We start from the raw sequence: 21,393 nt of genomic DNA, 5'->3' as shown, positions 1-21,393 counted from the left end.
TTCCAAAGGGAGAAGCATAAGGCCCCGGTTCTTACCTTGGGAGGATGACGTAGACGGCTTGACAAAGGTCTGGGACCCCTTGTGCTCCTCTGTAGGCAGAGGTTTTCCGCAGTGGGGGCAGAATTTGAAAGTTGCTTCAACACCTTTGCCACAGTCTGGACAGAAGATCATGCTAGAAAACAGAAGTGGGGTCGGGGGACAGGAAGCTGGAAGGAAACTTAATCCACTGCCGAGTTCCCCATGATGATGAGATTACAGAAAGAAGAAAAGTTATCATACCTGGAATACCCTCTCTCAGAAAGTGGCCACTCCTTTTTTTTTCTTTTTTGGCTGCACTGCATGGCATGTGCGATCTTAGTTCCCTAGCCAGGGATCGAACCTGTGCCCCCCTGCAGTGGAAGTACAGCATCCTAACCACTGGACCGCCAGGGAATTCCCAGAAAGTGGCCACTCGTAAAATGAGTTCTCAGGGACTTCCTGGTGGTCCAGAGGTTAAGACTCTGCACTTCCACTGCAGGGGGCACGGGTCTGATCCCTGGTCAGGGAACTAAGATCCCACGTGCCGCGGCCAAGGGGGGGTAACAAAAGTGAGTTCTTGCCCCTTGTCCAGCCTCTAGCCACCTGTCTCTCCCTAATGGCCCAGGGCAGGTACAAAGAAGAACAAATGCAGAGTGAAACTGCAGCACTCACAAAAGATATGAGAATGGCTTGAGGTCAATAAAAGTTCTGCAGAACTGCTCCAATCACGGAAGCATTGAGGGTCTTCAGCTGTAATTGTGATGCTCATTTCTTGAACCATGTTATGGGGAAGGTAGAGACCATTAGTGCTTACCAGATATCCACATCCTCCCCTTCACTTCCCAGGATCCTCTGCAGTGAGATTGGGGCCACTAGTTTTGGCTACTTCTGGCCAATGGGGTGTGAATGGAAGTTACTTCCCAGCTGAGGCAGTTAAGAGCCCAAGTACCTCCTCTGTCCACCCATCCTCTTCAGGGATGGCCCAGATGGTCCATACTCCAGATGGCATAGGTACAAGATGAAGCAGGGCTGCCTGGTCCATGTTGCAATCTCATGATGGGCAAATAAACTTACATTGTATTAAGCCACTAAGATTTCAGGGTTTACTTGTTACTGCAGCACATCCTACCCTATCCTGACTAACTTAGAGGGGTAACGGGTGTTCACTACATTATCCTCTAAGCCTTGTGTATTTCTGCAATACTTCCTAATACTTTAAAAAATCAAAGGCAAAATCACACATAGAGCCTACAACAAATGAGGATACAGCAGGTGTATTCATTTGCTTGGGCAGCCACAACTCAATACCATGGACTAGGTGGCTTAAACAACAGGAATTTATTTTCTCACAATTTTGGAGGCTAGAAGTCCGGGATCGAGGTATCAGCAAGTTTGGCTTCTTCTGAGGCCTCTCTCCTTGACTTGCAGATGGCTGCCTTCTCACTGTGTCCTCACACGGTTGTCCCTCTGTGTTCTAATCCCCTCTTCTTATTGGATTAGGGCCTATCGTAGTCTGTTTGAGTGGCTATAATAAAATATCACAGACTACTGGGTGGCTTACAATCAACAGAAATTTATTTCTCACAGTTCTGGAGACCAGGATGTCCAAGATCAAGGTGCCACCGTGGCTGGGTTATGGTAAAGGCCCTCTTCTGGGCTACAGACTGACAACTTCACCCTGTGTCCTCACATGGAGCAAGGGGTTGGGGAACTCTCTGGGTCTCTTTTATAAGGGCACTAATCCCATTCATGAGAGCTCCACCCTTACGACCTACCCACCTCCCAAAGGCCCCACCTCCTAATACCGTCACATTGGGCATTTCATTTCAACATATGAATTTTGCGGGGGGACACAAATGTTCAGACCACAGCAGGCCCACCCTAAAGACCTCGCTTTAATTACCTCTTTAAAGGCCCTATCTCCAAATACAGATGCATTCTGAGATACTCAGGGTTAGAGTTTCCTAAAAATATGAATTTTTGCGGGATACAACTTAGCCCATAAGAGCAGGATGAAACTAGTTCATAAATGAAGCAGAGAAACTCAACAGGGATGACAGTGCAATAGGCATTTCCAATGAATATATTTTAAATAGCAAAAGAAAAAAGCAAAATTATTTTATTTGTTTTTTATTCTAAGATTCAGTGTACAGTCCCAGTTATAAGCTGGGATATCAAAATAGAAGTCAAAATAAACTTGTGCTCGAGACTTCATTTTGCCTTGCAAGACAAAGTTCTTTTCTTTTTACTTTCATTTATTTATCTTTGACAAATAACAACTGTCTATATTTAAAGTGTACAACTTGTTTATATACGTGTGTGTATATATATATAAATAATTCTAATTTGCCATATATGTATATATGACAAATTAAAATTATAATGGAGTGATCATAGTTCAGACATACAAAAATGGAACTGGGCAGCCATTAAGGATCTGGTCTCAGGACTTTCCTGCAACACTGAGAACTTGAACTTTCTGTGAACTATACCTAACCCAAGGACACCAGCCATCTTTAAAACAACATCTGCCACCTGGAACCTTGTGTCTCAGGGCTGTTCCCCCTTGTATAGATGCAACCATTCTGACCCCAACCAATCCTTGCTTAACAAACACCCTACTTCTTGCCAGCTTGATTTTTTTTTTTAACATCTTCATTGGAATATTTGCTTTACAATGGTGTGTTAGTTTCTGCTTCATAACAAAGTGAATCAGCTATACATATACGTATATCCCCGTATCTCCTCCCTCTTGCGTCTCCCTCCCACCCTCCGTATCCCATCCCTCTAGGTGATCACAAAGCTGGTATCCCTGTGCTATGCGGCTGCTTCCCACTACCTATCTATTTTACATTTGGTAGTGTATATATGTCCATGCCACTCTCTTCATCCCAGCTTACCCTTCCCACTCCCCGTGTCCTCAATTTCATTCTCTACGTCTGCATCTTTATTCCTGTCCTGCCCCTTCAGAACCATTTTTTTTTTTTAGATTCCATATATATGCGTTAGCAGATGGTATTTGTTTTTCTCTTTCTGACTTACTTCACTCTGTATGACAGACTCTAGGCCCATCCACCTCACTACAAATAACTCAGTTTTGTTTCTTTTTATGGCTGAGTAATATTCCACTGCATATATGTGCCACATCTTCTTTATCCATTCACCTGTCAATGGGCATTTAGGTTGCTTCCATATCTGGCTATTGTAGTTAGTGCTGCAATGAACATTGTGGTACATGACTCTTTTTGAATTATGGTTTTCTCAGGGTATGTGCCCAGTAGTGGGATTGCTGGGTCGTATGGTAGTCCTGTTTTTAGTTTTTTAAGGAACCTCCATGCTGTTCTCCATAGTGGCTGTATCATCTAATTATAATTCTTGATAAACAACTAATGTAACTAATTGTGGCTTTGCAGTTTTTGCCTTTAGAAGCTTCTTTCATTTGTAGTCCAGTGGAACACAATTCAAGCTGCTTTTTTTTTTTTTTTAATTGTAATACGTATATATGTATTTCTTTATTAGGATGCCCTCAAGTACTTCTTGAATCTGGGTCTCCTGGGCTGCAGTCCTAACAAACCCCAAATAAATCCCTCTTTATTTCAGTCAGTCTCCGTTTCTGAAAGTCTGGTTAACAGTATACATTATGAAACGATCACCACAATCAAACTAATTAACATATCCATCACCTCTTATAGCTCCAATTTGTGTGTGTGTGTGTGTGTGTGTGTGTGTGGTAAGGACACTTGAGATCTACTCTCTCAGCAAATTTCAAGTATACAATTAGTTATTATTTACTATAGCTGCCATGCTATACATTAGGTCTCCAGAATTTATTCATCTTATAATGGGAAGTTTATACCCTTTGATCAATATCTCTTTTCCCCCACAGCCTCTGGTAAGCACCGTTCCACTCACTGTTACTATGAGTTTGACAATTTTTTTTTAGATTCCACATATATGTCAGATCATGCCATATTTATCTTTCTGTGTCTGGCTCAGTCTAATTAAAACCTTTTCCTCTATTCACTGTAAAGACTGGTTTCTGTTGAGAATGCAAACAGTAGAGTCCTTAAAATCACAGGCTCTGGTCCCAGGCTGCCTGGATTTGAATTCCAGATGTGCTCCTTGCTGGGCATGTTACTAACCTCTCTGTGCCTCAGTCTGCCCAATGGTAAAACGGGGCTTTTAACAATTCCTGTCTGACAGAGTGGCTGGTGGCCTAAATGCAATACATTTCTATCAGTTGCTAAGAACAGGGGCCCGGCCCACAGAAAGCCTTTTAAGTTAGTGGTTGTTATTACCCTATCATGCCCTGTATCCCACTTATCATCTTGTGTTTGTTAACGTTTCTATTCCTCCCTTTTCTCTTTCCATATCCTAAGTTCTGAGCCTCTCAGGTCTCTCCATTTCCTCTTGGTACTAACTCATGAAATTCCAGTGCTTGCCCTTGAAACACACAGGCCGTCCAAACAGCCCATGAAAGAAATCTCAACCAGAGGAGAAAAGGGTTCCTCTTCCCCTTGGCCTGCAGAAGAGCACAAACCACGCTGTGGCATAAAACTGCCTTTCTGTTATTTTACACAAGTTGTGTAAGACATATGATTTCAAAACTGCCGCCAAGTGTTCTTTAGCCTCTAAGAAGGTTGTAATCCTGATTGGTCATGTAACTTAATCATTTGCTTTCCTGGTAATAACATTTAAATGGACATCTCTAGCTTTTCGAAGATATAAATACTGGTGAGCATTTTTTTAAGCTAGAAGAGTCACCATCACTTCTCCCTTCAGGCCATGACAAACCAGAAACCCTTGTGTGATGTTGGAGCCACAAGATCAAAACTGTCTATAGAGGACAGCTACCCTGGAGAGTTGCTCCAGACCTTGTATTAGTGAGAAACTGGTGTCTGGGTTAATCTGAGATTTGGGGGTCAATTGTTACTGCAGCATGGTCTAGCCTAGTCTGACTAATACACTCAAGACTGCTAGGTTACTTATGTAAATAAAAGTTTGAAAATTTGAGGCGGTTTCAGTGGAATTTCCCCAGGTGCCAAGTGCCGTCGGATAAAGACAGCTTTTAGGAATGGGTAAGTGCCTGGACCACTGCCACGCCACTGATAACCTTTCTCCTGGGAGTGAAGTCTGCGAGCAGTAACACACAGGAGATGCAGCAGGAGCAGGCTGTTGGTGGGGAATAGGACTTAAGGGGCATACGTGCCAGGGGATGGTACCTTTATGGGGTCACGGTCTGGCCCTCAGATTCACTGGCCTGGAAACTCCATCTTAACTGTGTCCTGTAAGTGAAAAGAGGTGGAGAGGCTGACTCAGGTTTGCTGCACATGTAAGTAAAAGATAACGGTTGGGACTTCCCTGGTGGCGCGGTGGTTAAGAATCCGCCTGCCAGTGCAGGGGACATGGGTTCGAGCCCTGGTCCGGGAAGATCCCACACGCCACGGAGCAACTAAGCCCGTGCGCTGCAACTACTGAGACTGCGCTCTAGAGCCCACAAACCACAACTACTGAGCCCACGTGCCACAACTACTGAAGCCCGCGCGCCTAGAGCCTCTGATCCGCAACAAGAGAAGCCACCCAATGAGAAGCCCGCGCACCTCAAAGAAGAGTAGCCCCTGCTCGCCACAACTAGAGAAAGCCTGCGCGCAGCAACGAAGACCCAACGCAGGCAAATAAATAAATAAATAAATATTTATTTTAAAAAAAGATAATGGTTAATGTTTATTGAGCATTGGCTATGCAGCCAACATGTGCTAAGTTTGTTCATTCACTCATTCGCTCAATAATTATTCACTGGGCTTCCCTGGTGGCGCAGTGGTTGAGAGTCCGCCTGCCGATGTAGGGTCCCACATGCCGCGGAGTGGCTGGGCCCGTGAGCCATGGCCGCTGAGCCTGTGCTCCGCAACGGGAGAGGCCACAACAGTGAGAGGCCCGCGTAGCGCAAAACAACAACAACAACAAAAATTATTCACTGAACTCCTAATATGTGCTTGCTACTGGGGATACAGCAGCAAAGGAGACAAACAAGGGTCCTGACCCGACAAAGCTCATTCTAGTGGGGGAAGACAAGTTTAATAAATAAGCAAGCAACTGTTTAATACGTCACGTGGAAGTACAGCTATACTAAACTCTCAATAAATATGTATGGAAGAAACAAGGGAGTCTCAGTGTTGACGTCACCGGTCCAAGGTCATATGGCTAGCTCAGGACTCAGAGTCAAGGCTCCAACATTCAGGCCAGTCTTTATCATTCATTCACCCATTTTCATTACTTACTCAACAAACATTTACTGAACATCTGCTATGTGTTAAATACTGTGCCCCTCCTGGAAGAGCTAAAGATTAGACTCTAACTTAGGGCAGGAAGGCTAATCACCTAGGTGACAGGATTCGCCTCGGCCCCGTCCTCCACGGAAACCAGGGATGACGTAGTACCACGGCGGGGCGTCTGTCGAACTCCCCATTAGCTCCGCCCGTCTCCGTCGTAGCCACGCCTGTCACCAAGAGCCCGAAGAAGCTGGGGACACTTGGAGCTGGCAGGTTATTTCGGAGACCAGAAGCTTCTTTCATCCCGACCCCCGACGCCCGCTCCCAGGGGCTCCGCCTCCCACAAAGAGTCGCGCTCACGTCACAAGCACCACGACCGAACTCTGGCTAGGGTATCAGGAGACCTCCCCCTGCTCCGCTTCTCCTTCCCCTCACCTCTAGATTTGGTGAGGGGAGTGGGGAGACACATATTTGCAGCCAGACCCTCGAACCCGCCAGAGGAACTGAGACTCACCTCCTCAGTTGCCCCGCGAAAACTTCCGCTTGGGCGGAAGGCGCTGCGCGCGCACCCTCTCCCTCGCGGAAGAACTGCGGCCGCGCAGCCTACGCAGACCTCCGGATTGCCCGCGGGCTGTGCCTTCCTGAGAACTCCATTTCCCAGGCACCTTCGCGGCAGACCAGCCCTCTGACTCACGGCTGGGGGAGGGATTTTCCCTCATCGCCCAACCCCATTCCACATTCTGTGGAACGCTTCCTCGTTCTATTGCGCATATGCCAACGTGGAGCCAATCGTAAGGAGGGATGAACTACGAAGACTGACTAGGTTGTCCTTCAAAAGCTGGACTACAATACCCAGATGCCACCTGATGCCGAGTCTCTTTCTACTCTATTTCCCAGTGTGCTCAGCGGGGCCTCTAAGGACGAAGAAGAGGGTGGAGATGGGAAGACAAGAAAAGGCGTCCGCATAGCTCTCTGGGAAACGGGGTCCTGGGGCTGGCGCGGAGGATCCTGGGTGGGGAGTAGCTCTGAAGAGATTCTCCCGGTAACGGAAATGGCTGCGGGGAGGCGCGTGTCCGAGCAGTTGGGTCTCCGGCTCCCACCCGTTTGAGGTCGAGTCTTTTAACCTGGCTGACCGCAGTCTCGAGGTGAGGAGACGCCGGGGCTGGGATCGCTGAAGACGAGAGGTGACGGAATGCTTTTGGGGAGACTTCGGCACTGGGCGAGTCGCCTTGGGCTGTGGGTATCTAGGTGGAGTCTTGAGCCCTTGTTCAGAGTTACAAGCCAGGATCTTGCTGAAGTGGTTTCCAACTCTCACCGGCAGCCCAGAGAGGATCGATTCTATTTTATTTTATTCTTGGGTGAGGAAACTGAGGCTGAAGGAGGGGGTGAGTTACCTGAAGTCTTTGGCAGAGCTGGGTCGGATCTTGAGGGATGAATGAATGGCAGTTCCTTAGAAAGTCAAGATATTTACCATTTATTTGGGCGCTATCTGTGTGCCAGGCGCCGCTCTGTCCTCGCATTTTCTCTTGTCAGCTCCGCAGCCACCAGGATCATCTCGGGAATCAGAATTTTTCAGAATTTAGAGAGTTAGTAGGGTGCATGTTTCATAACTAGGCAACACCCCCAAGCGAGATCTGGGGCAATTCTTGGAAATCGAGTATTTCTGCCGGAAAAGGCATGAATACCCACACTAAAGGGGAATAAAGAATATACATAGCCTGTGGCAATTCGGGTTCAGATTGGCTGCCAATTTTTGAATAAAGTTCTGGTTTTCAGAGCCTTACGTTTTCAGAATTGTAGACGAGATTGTGGATGAGTTGTATCTGCCCCATTTTGTACATGAAGAAACAGGCACAGAAAGGGTGAATGATCTGGCCATGGTCCCACACCAGGAAGAGGCAAGATTCCCTGACTCCAGGGCCTAAGGTTTTCCAGTCCTATTTGTCTCAAGTTATTATGACAGGCTGGGTGACCTTGAGCTTCGCGTTAGGGCTCCAGTTTCTTCCCTCCCAGGGCTGAGAGTGTATGAGATGTGGACAGAACGGGATCTGGAAACTGTACGTAGAGTTCTCAAACTAAGATGTCTATAAGCGTCAGGCAGATAAGGAAAAGGAGAGAAGAGGTCTGGGTGAGGGCTGTGGGGCATCTGGGAGGGCTCACCCCATCTAAAGCGGGGTGCGGGGGTAGCTCTAAACGGCCTCCAACAAACTAGCTTCATGCGAATGCAGACCCCATGTGGCCAAATCCTAGGATTTTTCAGAAGCTGGAAATCAAGTTTTTAGGTGAAATCTCCCAGCTTTTAAGTTTGGGATTATTTAAAAGAATTTTCTGTCAAAACACTCAGTGCCAACTCAGGCCAGATAAAACATCTGTGGGGCTTCCCTGGTGGCGCAGTGGTTGAGAGTCCGCCTGCCGATGCAGGGGACACGGGTTCGTGACCCGGTCCGGGAAGATCCCACATGCCGCGGGGCGGCTGGGCCCGTGAGCCATGGCCGCTGAACCTGCGCATCCGGAGCCTGTGCTCCAAAACGGGAGAGGCCACAACAGTGAGAGGCCCGCGTACCGCAAAAAAAAACACCCCAAAACAAAAAACATCTGTGGATTGGACATAGGGAACGGACTTCTGGTGGCCAAGGGGGAGGGGGGTTGGGGGAGGGACAGATTGGGAGTTTGGGATTAGCAGATGCAAACTATTATATATAGACTGGATAAACAACAAGGTCCTACTATGTAGCACAGGGAACTACATTCAATATCCTGTAGTAAACCATAATAGAAAAGAATATGAAAAAGAATATATATATATATACACACACATATACTGTATGTACATATATATATAAATAACAGAATCACTTTGCTGTATACCAGAAGCTAACACAACATTGTAAATCAACTTTACTTCAATAAAATAAAGTTTTAAAAATCTGTGGGTCAAATTATACTAAAAAGTCACGGCTTAACCTCTGTTGTGAGGGAAATCCTCGTTGGGTAAAATGTTAGCACTTATTATAGGTCTACCACATTCCCTTATCTGCAGTCACAAAATCTAGAAAGCTCTGAAAACCAAACATTATTTTCTATGGATTTGGTGCCCGCAACTGATTAGAACTGCTGTGATTTATTACTTTTACTTATCCTACCTAGAGTGAATATTGATACCTCTGTTCTAGAAATATCAAAGTATTCAATTATGAAATGCTCCCGCCAGCGCCCTCCCCCCACCCCACTGCATTGGGATTCTAATGAAATACACCATATATATGGTGGATCACCTTTTTTTTTTTATAAGAGTTTTTTTTTTGGATGTGGACCATTTTTTAAAGTTTTTATTGAATTTGTTACCATATTGCTTCCGTTTTATGTTTTGGTTTTTTGGCCATGAGGCATGTGGGATCTTAGCTCCCCAACCAGGGATCAAACCCACACCCCCTGCATTGGAAGGCGAAGTCTTAACCGTTGGGCAGCCAGGGAAGTCTCTGGATTATCTTTTTTTTTTTTTTTAAACGAATACCCATAGCTCTTTATTTATTTATTTTTTGCGGTACGCGGGTCTCTCACTGTTGTGGCGGAGTACAGGCTCTGGACGTGCAGGCTCAGCGGCCATGGCTTACGGGCCCAGCCGCTCCACGGCATGTGGGATCTTCCTGGACCAGGGCACGAACCCGTGTCGCCTGCATCGGCAAGCAGACTCCCAACTACTGCGCCACCAAGGAAGCCCTTGGATTATCTTTTTAAAGTCTGAAAATTTCTGAATTCAAAGCATACCTGGCCCCAGAGACTTAAGAATTGTGGACCTGTGTCGTTGCTGATTCATGATATGGAATGCTTTTGACACCCCATAGGTATATGCTACTTAGGAAATACACAGTGGCCGCACCAGTGGTACAGTGTTTTGCATGCTATGGGTCATGAAAATAACTCGGGGGGGCAGTGACCATACTTTTTTTTAATGAAGTAAAATAAAAACAACCAGAATGGTAAACATCCCAGTCCATCCTACTTTGTAGGATGAAGTATTGTTTCATGAAGCTTTTGTTCAGTTATGTATGCAAATGAGTAGTCATGGTATATATTGTCTGTGTTACTGTGGGTCATGGTTTAAAAAAAAAGGTTGAAGAAACATCAACAGTCTTGGAGGCTCACCTGGACTCAAGTCTTAGAGATGAGAATCAGAAATATCAGAAGCATCGTCCCAGGGGTTCAGTTAGAGACACATGTGTTCTGTCAACAAATATTTTAAAAATCCCTACTGTGTGCCAGGCACTGTGCACACAGTGGGAAGCAAGACAGAAGGTTCCGCCAAGGTGATAGATCTGAATCTCCACCTCTCCCAAGTGGGTATTTACTGGCTGTATTTACTGACTGTGAGTGCCAAGAAGGGTTGTGAAGTGGCCCTGAGGGCTCTGAAGCACAGGAGAAACGTGGGGCTGGGTGGTTTCAGTAAATGGAATTGTTGTGTTCCTGCAGGGAGACTTATGTTCTGACTCCTCCTCCTGCTTCTGGAAGTTTTGGGGGCTCCTCCAGCGTGGCCAGAGTCAGCCCTAGGAGGAAGGGACACTTTCTCCCAGGAGGGGGAGCTTAAAGGAGGACTCGGCTGCTGGGCCCCCATTGGCTATGACTGAGGTGAGTCGAGGGTCCCTCCCTATCCTAACCCATCGTCCCCAAAGGCTGCACAGCTGGCCTGCCTTGTTCTGGCTCACTGTCTTATCATGGTCCCCAACTGGATCTTTTTTTTTTTTTAATTAATTAATTAATTTATTTTTGGCTGCGTTGGGTCTTCGTTGCTGTGCGCAGGCTTTCTCTAGTTGCAGCGAGCGGGGGCTACTCTTCGATGCCGTGCGCGGCCTTCTCATTGTGGTGGCTTTTCTTTGTTGCAGAGCACGGGCTCCAGGCACGCAGGCTTCAGTAGTTGGGGCTCGCGGGCTCCGCGGAATGTGGGATCTTCCCAGACCAGGGATTGAACCCGTGTCCCCTGCATTGGCAGGTGGATTCTTACACTGCACCATCAGGGAAGTCCCCCAACTCGATCTTCTTAAAGGAAAGCCCTCACACTGTCGCTCTCCTGCTCAGTATCCTTCCAGGAATCCTTATTGCCTATAGGATAAAATCCAGGTTTCTGAGCCCATCCCTGCGTGACCTGGGTCCTGCCCCCCTCCACACTGTCTTCTCCGTGTCCCCACACACGCCGTACTCCCTCCTTGGCCTGGTGGTAAAATGTTACTCTGTACTTTTCAGCTTCCCGCCTTTGGTCAGGCTCCTCCCTCTGCTAGAATATACCCCGCCCACCATCTCTGGCTGGTGAGTCTTCCACAGCCTTCAAGACCCAGCTCATTCCTCCCACTTTCCCTGGGCAGCGTCAGCTCCTCCCCGCTCTGGTCTCCCATATCACCCCTGCTGCCTCAGCTGTAGCACAAATCCACCCGGATGGGGTGTCCCTGACTATATATATCTGTCAGCCCCACCAGACTTGGCGCTCCACGGGTACAAGTACTGATTGGGACTCATCTCTGGGTCCCCAGGGACCATCACCGGTTTGGCACACAGGAAGCCTCAAGATGTTTTTTGTTTGTTTGTATTTTAATATTTATTTGTTTGCGCTGGGTCTGAGTTGTGGCAGATGGGCTCCTTAGCTGCTGCTTGGCAGCTCCTTAGTTGTGGCACGCATGTGGGATCTAGTTCCCTGACCAGGGATGGAACCTGGGCCCCCTGCACTGGGAGTGCGGAGTCTTATCCACTGCGCCACCAGGGAAGTTCCTCAAGGTGTTTGTGGAATGAGTAAATGAAACAGAAACAGGCTCACAGACACAGAACAGACTTGTGGTTGCCAAGTGGGAGGGGGTGGGGGAGGGAAGGATTGGGAGTTTGGGATTAGCAGATGCAAACTATTATATATAGACTGGATAAACAACAAGGCCCTACAGGGAACTATATTCAGTATCCTGTGATAAACCATAAGGGAAAAGAATGTGAAAAAGCATGTATATGTATAACTGAATGACTTTGCTGTACAGCAGAAATTAACATTGTAAATCAACTATAATTTAAAAAATTTTTTTTAATTAAAAAACCTTAAAATCTTGAACAAACACTGAAAAAAACAAAAGCCAAGGTAGATGGATGTCAGGATCAGGCAGACCCACCTCTGTGACCTTGAGGGAACCTCACGTCTCCTCTTCAAGACTCCTGTCCTTTTCTAGAAAATACGGGGATGCCCAGTGTCTTACATCTGAAGGTTCTCACAAGACGACTTTTGCCAAAGGCCTGGCGCATGGGGGGCTGGGGGTGCTGAGTAAGCCGTTGGCCCCTCCCTGACCCCAGCCCCGCAGTCATCACTGACAGTGTGTTGCATTCCAGGAATTTGCGACCCTCGAGGACGTAGCCATGGACTTCACCTTGGAGGACTGGGAGCAGCTGGGGCTGGACCAGGGCGACCTGTTCTGGGACACAGCACTGGACAACTACCAGAACCTCTTCCTGCTGAGTGAGTGTCCACCTCAGCCCCAGGGGTCTGTCACTGCCTTGCTCGGTGATCACCCGTGGCTCTCTTGTCACCCATGGAAGGGGCCCCTGCCTCCTGAGCGCCTCAGACCAGCGTACTCAGCTGGCCGATTCTGCAACATTGGCAACACCTGGCGACCTTTTTGATTGTCACCAGTTGGCAGTGGTGGGTGTGCTCCTGGAATCCAGTAGGTGGAGCCCAGAGGTGCTGCCACATATCCCAGAATGCAGGGATTATCCGACCCCAAATGGCAGTAGTGCCCAGGTTGAGAAACCCTGATCTGGCCCCTGCCTTTCCTGTTATCATGGTAGAAGAATTCCTCCAGCTGACACTTAGGGATCTTTGCATTTGCTGTCCTCTGTCTCCTCCCTGACTCAGGGCTTCCCCTTTTTTCTTTTTTCCCTTAAAAAAAATATATTTATTTATTTATTTATTTATTTATGGCTGTGTTGGGACTTTGTTGCTATGCACGGGCTTTCTCTAGTTGCGGCGAGCGGGGGCTACTCTTCGTTGCGCTGTACAGGCTTCTCATTGTGGTGACTTCTCTTGTTGCAGAACATGGGCTCTAGGTGCGTGGGCTTCAGTAGTTGTGGCACGTGGGCTCAGTAGTTGTGTCTCGCGGGCTCAGTGGTTGTGGCGCACAGGCTCAGTTGCTCCGTGGCATGTGGGATCTTCCCGGACCAGGTTCGATCCCTGGTCCGGGAAGAGCCGACATTGGGATCCCACTTTGGCAGGCGGATTCTTAACCACTGCACCACCATGGGGCTTCCCTTTTTTAAGACAAACTGCAACCCCATGAGCACTCCCTGCTTTTCCCCTGCCCGGCTTGCCCACTGCTCCTTCATGTTCTGACCGCTCATTTTATGGTCTGTCTCCCTCTGCTAGGATGGGAACTTCCTGCGGACAGGGACTCGTGCTGCTCCCTGGTGCAGTCCCCGTGTCCGGAACGGACAGTACCCGCTTTGGGGGCTCAACGAGCAGATGAGTGAGCAGCAAGAGCCGCTGTGTCAGGAGCTGGGTCTTGTGCTGGGCAAGCGCTTACAGTCCTCTCCTCCCATCTTCCAGTCACCGTGCAAGGAAGTCTGGCTCCCTGTTTTCTTGATCTTCCTGAAATCGAGGTTCAGAGAGGGGAATTCACCTTCCCAGCTCTGTGGGAGTCCCCAGGAGCACCCCGACATTTGGTGATTGACTAGGAGGACTCTCGGGACTCAGCGAATGGTCCTACTCACGGCCATTGCTTAATTCCCCCAGCGACCAGGTGCGCCAACGCTTATGAAATGTCTACGAGGATGCTCATTAGAGACCCAGCACCCAGGTTCTTTACCGGGGGCTGGTCGCATAGGCACCCTCTGCCTGCCACGTACCCAAATCCTAGACTCCCCGAAGGGAAGCAGGCGTTTGGGCACAGGGAGCCCCTCTTATTGGTTAGGGAATGCTGGAAACCCCCACTCCCGAAATCCAGGTTCCCAGACACCAGCCAAGGGCCAGCCTTGCAAGCAGGCCTTTCCAAGGAGAGCAGGCAGCCTGCGGCGCTAACCGTTTTCCCTGGGCTGTGAACAGCAGTGTCACCCAGGGAGGGAGCGGCAGGGCAGAGACACTAGGTGGAGCCTGTGCTTCTCTTCATCCATGTCACCTCATCCTGATCGGCTCATTTCCCCTTCTCAAGTTCCTTGCTTCTTTCTTTTCCAAAAGCAGAAAAAATAATTTATTCCAAAAGATTTTTAAAAAGGAAAAAAAGGATTACACACTGAAAAATATCATTTCATGTAATTTTATTGCATTGGGGCAGATTTTCTCTAAACTGCTCAATGTACGCTACAGAAGCAGCTTGTGGGAGGTCAAATCTCAGTGTCTGCAATTTTTAAATTACAATCCATGGTAGAAATGTGTTTCCCTTGACTCCCTGGCACACGTTTGTGTGTCTATATATATGAATGGTGTAATTGTTTGCTATGGCGCTCTTGCAGATGCCACAAATGTGGCTGAAAACAGCACACACTGACTGATGGTTCTGGAGGTCAGAAGTTTTTTGTTTTATGTGGTTGTTTTTAATTTATTTGTTTTATTTTATTTTTGGCTGAGTTGGGTCTTCATTGCTGAGCACGGGCTTTCTCTAGTTGCAGTGAGCGGGGCTACTCTTCGTTGTGGTGCGTGGCCTTCTCGTTGCAGTGGCTTCTCTTGTTGCAGAGTACGGGCTCTAGGTGCCTGGGCTTCAGTAGTTGTGGCATGCAGGCTCAGTAGTTGTGCCTTGCGGGCTCTAAAGCGCAGGCTCAGTAGTTGTGGCGCACGGGCTTAGTTGCTCCGTGGCATGTGGGATCTTCCCAGACCAGGGCTCGAACCTGTGTCCCCTGCATTGGCAGGCGGATTCTTAACCACTGCACCACCAGGGAAGCCCCATGGAGGTCAGAAGTTTGAAGTGGGTCTGCCTTGGCTGAAATCCAGGTGTGGGCATGGCTGGTTCCTTCTGGAGGCTGTAGGGGAGAATCTCTTTCCTTGCCCTCTTTCAGCTAAAAGATGAAGCCTACTTGCTGGGCTCATGACCTCTCATCTTTGAAGTTAGCAGTGGCTTTCTCCCCACTGTAGCACATTTCCCCAGGGATTACAACTCTGTGCTCCCTTCCTTGAGAAAGTTTGCAGGGGGTAGAGTGCGGGATTGAGCTCTGGGACCCCAACACACTTCACGGGGCCTAGCCCACGGAGGCCTCTGGCCGTGTGTGGTCCATGGGTGAATGAATGAATCTCAGGTGGCCGAGGAAGTACCTGCCTCTCCCTGGCCACTCTGCTCATTCCTCAAGAGCTGTTACAGATCCTTTGTGTTCCCAGGCCCAGTTGTCACAGCTCTGATCATTCTGGATTGTGACTGTCCAGGTCCCTCTCCTCCACTGGACTGGAAACCCTGTAGGGCAGGCGTTCCTGGAGTCACCCAGTGCTGCATCTGGTCCTTGGGAGCCGTGCGCTGGATAAGGTGCTGAATAGTCAGGAGAGCTGGGAGGTTCCCACTCAGTGGCTGGATGGCCCTCCATGCTGCTGTCATCTGGTTGGTGACAATGCTTTTCTCTCCCTTCAGATCCCCCCAGACCCAACCTGACCTCCCATCCAGATGATGAGGAAGAGCTGGCGGCCCTGGCGAAAGGAAGCCCAGAGTCAACAGGCCCTGGTGAGTGGGCAGAGAGGGCCCACCAGCACCCAGCGAGCAGGAGGGTGGAGGGGTCGTGGGGTGTGGCCCTTTGTGGGCCCTCCATCTTTGGGACCTCCATCCCACCCGGTTTGTCTACCCAGGCAGCTTGATTCCCTGCTTCCGGGCTTCACTCTGCCTTGCACTGGCTTTAGGTCCAGGACCCTCACCCAGCATGCCTTATCTCTGCCTGACTCTGTGTTCAGCACATGGTTGTCCTGTTGCCCTTCCTCTGTCCCCTCCACATCCTTCCAGACTCAGCAGGGGTTGGCCTTCCATTCCCTGAGTTGGTCTCTCCACCTTCTTGCCTTGTGCCCCTTGAGCACTGTGGACCCCCTGTCTACCTGTTTCACCCTCCTTTCATTCAGGCCCATCCTTCCTTCCTGGTCCACAGGGCCTAGCAGATGGCCCATCTGTTAGTAACTCAAGCCTGGGCCTAAATGCTGCCAAGAGCCTTCGGTCTGCCCTCTTCCAGGCCACGGTTTCTCCAGGGGATCCAGTCAAGCAGTGAGGATTCCTAGGTGTTAACACTGGTTGAGACATCCCCAGGAGGAAAAAGCAGAGGCAGGCCCTGCCTGGGGCACTGGAGGCTTTTCTCATTGTTAGGCTGTTAACATGAGGAGAAGGACCCCTGAACCAGAGGCCACGGAGTGGAGGCTGCATGGCTCAGTCTCAGCCTGCACCCCAGCCGTCAGCCTGGAGCTCCATTCTCTGCTCACCTCTCACGAGCTTGTGAACGTGGACCTTCTGTAGCCTCCCGTTGAGCACGCAGGTGTTTTCACATAGGCCCAGGCTCCTGCAACCGTGGATTCCTGTTTCTGCCACCTTAACATCCAGGCTGGTTCCAAGCATGTGGAACCATGTGCAAACCACCTTTGGGTGTGGCTACAATGATGACCACGTGGTAACAACCACATTGCATTGCTATCATTTATACCTCTTTTCCATTGAGTGCACTTCTCTAGGAAGTGGGCCTTAGCTGATGGGGGTGATGGTGGAGAGTATCCACTGAGAGCCTCCACTTCTCTGTGGAACCCTCGAGGTTGCCCAGCTTCCCTCTTAATCCTCATGGAAATGGGCTCTGTTTCCTGTGATGCCAGTTCCAGCTGGATCACCACTCTGGCCCCGTCTCCTTCATCTCCTTGCCAGATAGGCCTGACTCAGGACCCATCACCTGTTCTCCCTTTTGTCTGCTCTCAGCGTGCAGCTCCCGTCTTTAACCCCCAGGGCACAGGAGACATTTGCTCTTGCCCTCTCTTTCAGACACTGCTGAGGCCAAGACCTCTCCTCTGCCACAGGACTTCTTGGAAGAAGGACTCTTCCAGGAGATTACTGAGATGTTTTCCAAGGATGGCCTCTGGAACTCCCATCTGGAAGAAGCCTACATAGATCAGAGCTGGTTAGATAGTTTGCTTGGAGATCCGGAAAGTCTTCTGAAGTCCGATGTTGTTACCAGCAAGGAAAGTCCCACAGAATGCAAGAGCCACGAACTTGAGAGCCACAAACTCAAGAGAGGCCTTGGTCCCGAGTCCCTCCCTTTCCCAGGAGCAGGTTCTGTGACTCCTGATCTTCCTGAAAGGAGCCTGACACCCGCTAAGTCTCAGGAAAGTGGGAATGACTTTGGGTGCTACTCAGACCAGAGCCAGCAGGATAACATCCAGGGAGGGGAGAAACCTTATAAATGTGGTCAGTGTGAGAAGAGCTTCAGCCAGAGCTACCATCTGATCCAGCACTGGATTCTTCACACTAGGGAGGACCCCACCGTGCCTCAAGAGAATGAGAAAGATGTCAACCAGAGTTCCTGCCTTTTTGTGCAGTCAGTGTCTCACACAGGCTCCAAATCCTATGTGGGTAACAAGTGCGGGAAGACTTCTAGTCAGAATACATACCTCCTGTGGCATCAGAACATTCACAGTGAAGAAGAACCACGTCAGAGTCAAGACAGTGATGGTCCAGCAGGTCAAGACTCACAGCCTGTTGAGTGTCACAAACCACCCCCAGGTGGCAAATCCTACAAACGTAATGAACATGGTGAGAGTTTCAGCCAAACCTTTCATCTCACCCGGTATCAGAAAACCCACACTCGGAAACTCTACGAATGTGCCAGATGCAAGGCAATCTTCAACTTTAACAAATACCTCCTCCAACATCAGAAAATTCATGCTGCAGAAAAGACCGCTGTGTGTCAGGAGTGCGGGAAGGCCTTCAGGCGAAACTCCTTGCTTGTCAAACACCAGTCTGTTCACACTGGGGAAAAACCTTATAAGTGCGACGAGTGTGGGAAACGCTTCAGCCATATCCTGACCTTAAAGACCCACCAGAGGGTTCACAGGGGCGAGAAGCCTTACGAATGCAACACATGTGGGAAAGGCTTTTACCGGAACACTCACCTTAATGAACACCAGAGGGTTCACACGGGCTACAGGCCCCACAAGTGCCACCAATGCATCAAGAGTTTCACCCGGCCCTCCCACCTAAATCGACACCTATCCATTCACGCCATAGAAAAGCCCTACAGCTGTGCAGAATGCAAGGAGACCTTCAGCCACAATGAACACCTTGTTCAGCACCAGAAAATCCACGCTGTGGAAACCCCCTACGAATGTCAGGAGTGTGGTGAGCGCTTCATTTGCCACTCGACCCTAACTTGCCACCAGAGCATTCACACCAGAGAAAAACAAGGACTCGACGAGAGCAGGAAGATCTTGAATGAGAAGCCAGAGCACAGAGAGCCTCCAAGGGTCAGTGAGAAGCGCTTTAAGTGTAACAAATGTGAGAAAACCTTCAGCTGCAGGAAATACCTGACTCAGCATGAGCGGATTCATGCCAGGGTGAAGCCCTTTGAGTGTAACCACTGTGGGAAGGCCTTTAGCCAAAGTTCACAGCTCATCCGCCACCAGAGGATCCACTCTGGAGTGAGGCCGTATGAATGTAGGGACTGCGGGAAGGCCTTCGTTCATAGTGCCTCCCTTGCCAAACATCAGTCCACCCATAAGAGTGAGCACCCCTTTCAATGTAACAAAAGTGGAAAGACCTTCAGCCAAAGTGCATGTCTCTCAGAACATCAGTTAATCCAAACTGCGGAGGAGCCCTTTAAACCTAACAAGTGTGACGAAGTCTTTGCCAACAGTAACCACCTTGTTCAGCATCAGGGAACTCAGGCAGGAAAGAAGCCCTTTGAGCAAAATGGATGCGGGAAAACATCACAGCAGAGCTCGTGCCTTTCCAAGCATCAGAGAATTCACACAGGTGAGAAGCCCTATGAATGTGGTGACTGTGGGAAAACCTTCAACCTGGGCGCTCAACTCATCCGACACCAGAGAGTTCACACTGGAGAAAAGCCTTACGTTTGTCAGGAATGCGGGAAAGCCTTCAGCCAGAGCTCGTGCTTTTCTAAGCATCAGAGAGTTCACACAGGTGAGAAACCCTATGAATGTGGCGACTGTGGGAAAACCTTCAGCCTGGGTGCTGCACTCATCCGACACCGGAGGATTCATACTGGAGAAAAGCCTTATGTTTGTCAGGAATGTGGGAAAGCCTTCAACCAGAGCTCATGCCTTTCTAAGCATCAGAGAGTTCACAGTGGGGAGAAGCCTTTTGTGTGTGCCGAATGTGGGAAAGCCTTCACCCAGAAAGCAAATCTGATGCAGCATCAGAGAACTCACACTGGGGAGAAGCCTTATGCTTGTGATGTGTGTGGGAAAGCCTTTGGCCTTAGAGCCCATCTCAGTCAGCATCAGAGAATTCACACCAAGGAGAAACCACATCAGTGTCCACATTGTCAGAAAGCCTTGTGCTGCTGCTTAGGTCTTAGCCGACATCAGTGAGTTCACACTCCAAAGTAGCAGGTAGCAATTCTGCCCATGGCTGCTGGGTGGCAGCAGGATCCCAGACATCTGAGAATGTGTTCATCCGAGGCCTAAAGTTGAAACCATCCCAGTGTAAGCCCCTCCCCCCAAGAGTAATAAATCTCTTTATTAATAAAGATTGATTAGAAAATTTGCACGCGTGAGTTTCATTAAAACAATGAAAACACAAACATTGAAAAGCTGTGGAGCTTTCGAAGTCAGAGTTAGACTGGAGCCAGTCTGCTGAGTTAAATCCCAGCTCTTCCATCTGCCACCTAAGTGACCTAGGGAAAGTCATGGAACCTTTCAGGGCTTCGGTGTCCTCATCTGTAAGGTGGGCAAAATAATAGCTACCTACTTCATAGGGCTGTTGTGAGGATAAAGAGATGTGAAGCACTTTAGAACTAAGTGCCCAGCACATAGTAAGTACTCACCAAGTGTGAGCTACAAACACACATCAGATATAACAAATATACACTTTTACATTAAAAGGAAGAGAAAATTAAGCAACCCTCTATCTTTATTTCACTGCAGTTAACGTTATTACTAATAATGTGCATGGCTTTTATTTTTAAAGTTTTCCACCAAAATATCCTTGGCTTCGTTGGATCCAAAAACCCAGCACTTTGCTCTTAAAAAAAAAAAAAAAAAAAAAGCCTAGCCTTTTTCTTCCCTCCATCTCTCAGCTCTGTCCTAGTACTTTCTTTCTTTTTAAATTATTTTATTTATTTATTTTTTGGCTGCATTGGGTCTTCGTTGCTGCACACGGGCTCTCCTCTGGTTGCGGCGGGTGGAGGCTACTCCTTGTTGCGATGCACAGGCTTCTCACTGCGGTGACTTCTCTTGTTGTGGAGCATGGGCTTTAGGCACGCAGGCTTCAGTAGTTGTGGCACACAGGCTCAGTAGTTGTGGCTCACGGGCTCTAGAGCACAGGCTCAGTAGTTGTGGTGCACGGGCTTAGTTGCTCCGTGGCATGTGGGATCTTCTTGGACCAGGGCTCGAACCTGCATCCCCTGCATTGGCAGGTGGATTCTTAGCCACTGCACCACCAGGGAAGCCCTGTCCTAGTACTTTCTTAACCCACAAAAAGCCAAGAAGAACACGTAAACTAACATTGCATGGCAAGAACTTTCCACTCTAACCTCCCAAACCTCTCACTCAAAAGGACCCCCTCCCATATCCACATGCCACCCCTTCCCATAATCTCCTCCTACCTAAAGTTGTTGGTTAAATGATGAGACCCAGTTTATCGTGAGAGTTAATACCGTAAACAGCTGGATTCAGTTAGGAAAGCTGCATTGGATGTCGCTGTCTCCACACAGTTCACACCATTTATACAGAAGATGTGCTTGCTAGCAAAAACTGTGATGCACAGAAACGACTGCTGGAATGTTCCTCCTTTACCAGTTGTCCAAGGTGGCCACTCACCAGGCGCTTCCCTAGGCTCCAGGGTGGGGAACACCAATACGGTAATCCCTGCCCTTGCCTTGAAGCTTCTAGAATCAAAGGGAAATGGATGGCCTCGTTTCCATTGCCAAGTGACGTCTTAAAATACCACATTCTCTTATATCACAGCAATTC

At 48.7% G+C, this 21,393-nt stretch overlaps 2 protein-coding genes across 15 annotated transcripts in view; one reads left to right on the top strand and one right to left on the bottom strand.

Annotated features, from left to right (window-relative positions):
* The window catches only part of VRK3 (VRK serine/threonine kinase 3), a 47,469-nt gene extending 40,563 nt beyond the window's left edge, over nt 1-6,906 (bottom strand). For 3 of the 8 annotated variants that reach the window (XM_032611920.1, XM_032611927.1, XM_032611928.1), the window contains exons 1-3: nt 6,802-6,906; nt 5,241-5,303; nt 36-172 (exon numbers count right to left, since the gene is read on the bottom strand). In XM_032611920.1, coding sequence (XP_032467811.1) covers nt 36-171 — 136 coding nt within the window. In that variant the 5' untranslated portion in view covers nt 172; nt 5,241-5,303; nt 6,802-6,906. The other 5 variants (XM_032611926.1, XM_032611925.1, XM_032611923.1 and 2 more) reach the window with 5 other exon arrangements.
* A 297-nt stretch (nt 6,907-7,203) lies between these two features.
* ZNF473 (zinc finger protein 473) lies at nt 7,204-20,476 on the top strand. 7 transcript variants are annotated; one of them, XM_032614247.1, is made up of 7 exons: nt 7,229-7,432; nt 10,758-10,913; nt 11,168-11,588; nt 12,645-12,771; nt 15,658-15,754; nt 15,857-15,946; nt 17,228-20,475. In XM_032614247.1, exon 7 carries the CDS (start codon nt 17,302-17,304, stop codon nt 19,789-19,791), a length of 2,490 nt encoding a protein of 829 aa, XP_032470138.1. In that variant the 5' UTR covers nt 7,229-7,432; nt 10,758-10,913; nt 11,168-11,588; nt 12,645-12,771; nt 15,658-15,754; nt 15,857-15,946; nt 17,228-17,301; the 3' UTR covers nt 19,792-20,475. The 7 variants fall into 7 exon arrangements, with proteins under 7 accessions (XP_032470137.1, XP_032470138.1, XP_032470136.1 ...); XM_032614246.1 differs by lacking the exons at nt 11,168-11,588; nt 15,658-15,754 and adding an exon at nt 13,675-14,047 and having other exon boundaries at nt 7,204-7,432; XM_032614245.1 differs by lacking the exons at nt 11,168-11,588; nt 15,658-15,754 and having other exon boundaries at nt 17,263-20,476.
* Nucleotides 20,477-21,393: the final 917 nt, after the last annotated feature.

The sequence above is a fragment of the Phocoena sinus genome, chromosome 19 (assembly GCF_008692025.1).
Source record: "Phocoena sinus isolate mPhoSin1 chromosome 19, mPhoSin1.pri, whole genome shotgun sequence".
In the NCBI taxonomy this organism is placed as follows: Eukaryota; Metazoa; Chordata; class Mammalia; order Artiodactyla; family Phocoenidae; genus Phocoena; species Phocoena sinus.
The sequence above is the reverse complement of the archived record's forward strand: the minus strand, read 5'-3'. Positions and strand labels throughout refer to the sequence as shown.

Excerpts from the sequence above, each read along its gene's own strand:
- ZNF473 (XM_032614242.1), top strand. Across the intron at positions 12,772-15,856 it reads CCAGAACCTCTTCCTGCTGA|ATCCCCCCAGACCCAACCTG; the intron begins GTGAGTGTCCAC and ends CTCTCCCTTCAG. Across the intron at positions 15,947-17,227 it reads CCCAGAGTCAACAGGCCCTG|ACACTGCTGAGGCCAAGACC; the intron begins GTGAGTGGGCAG and ends CCTCTCTTTCAG.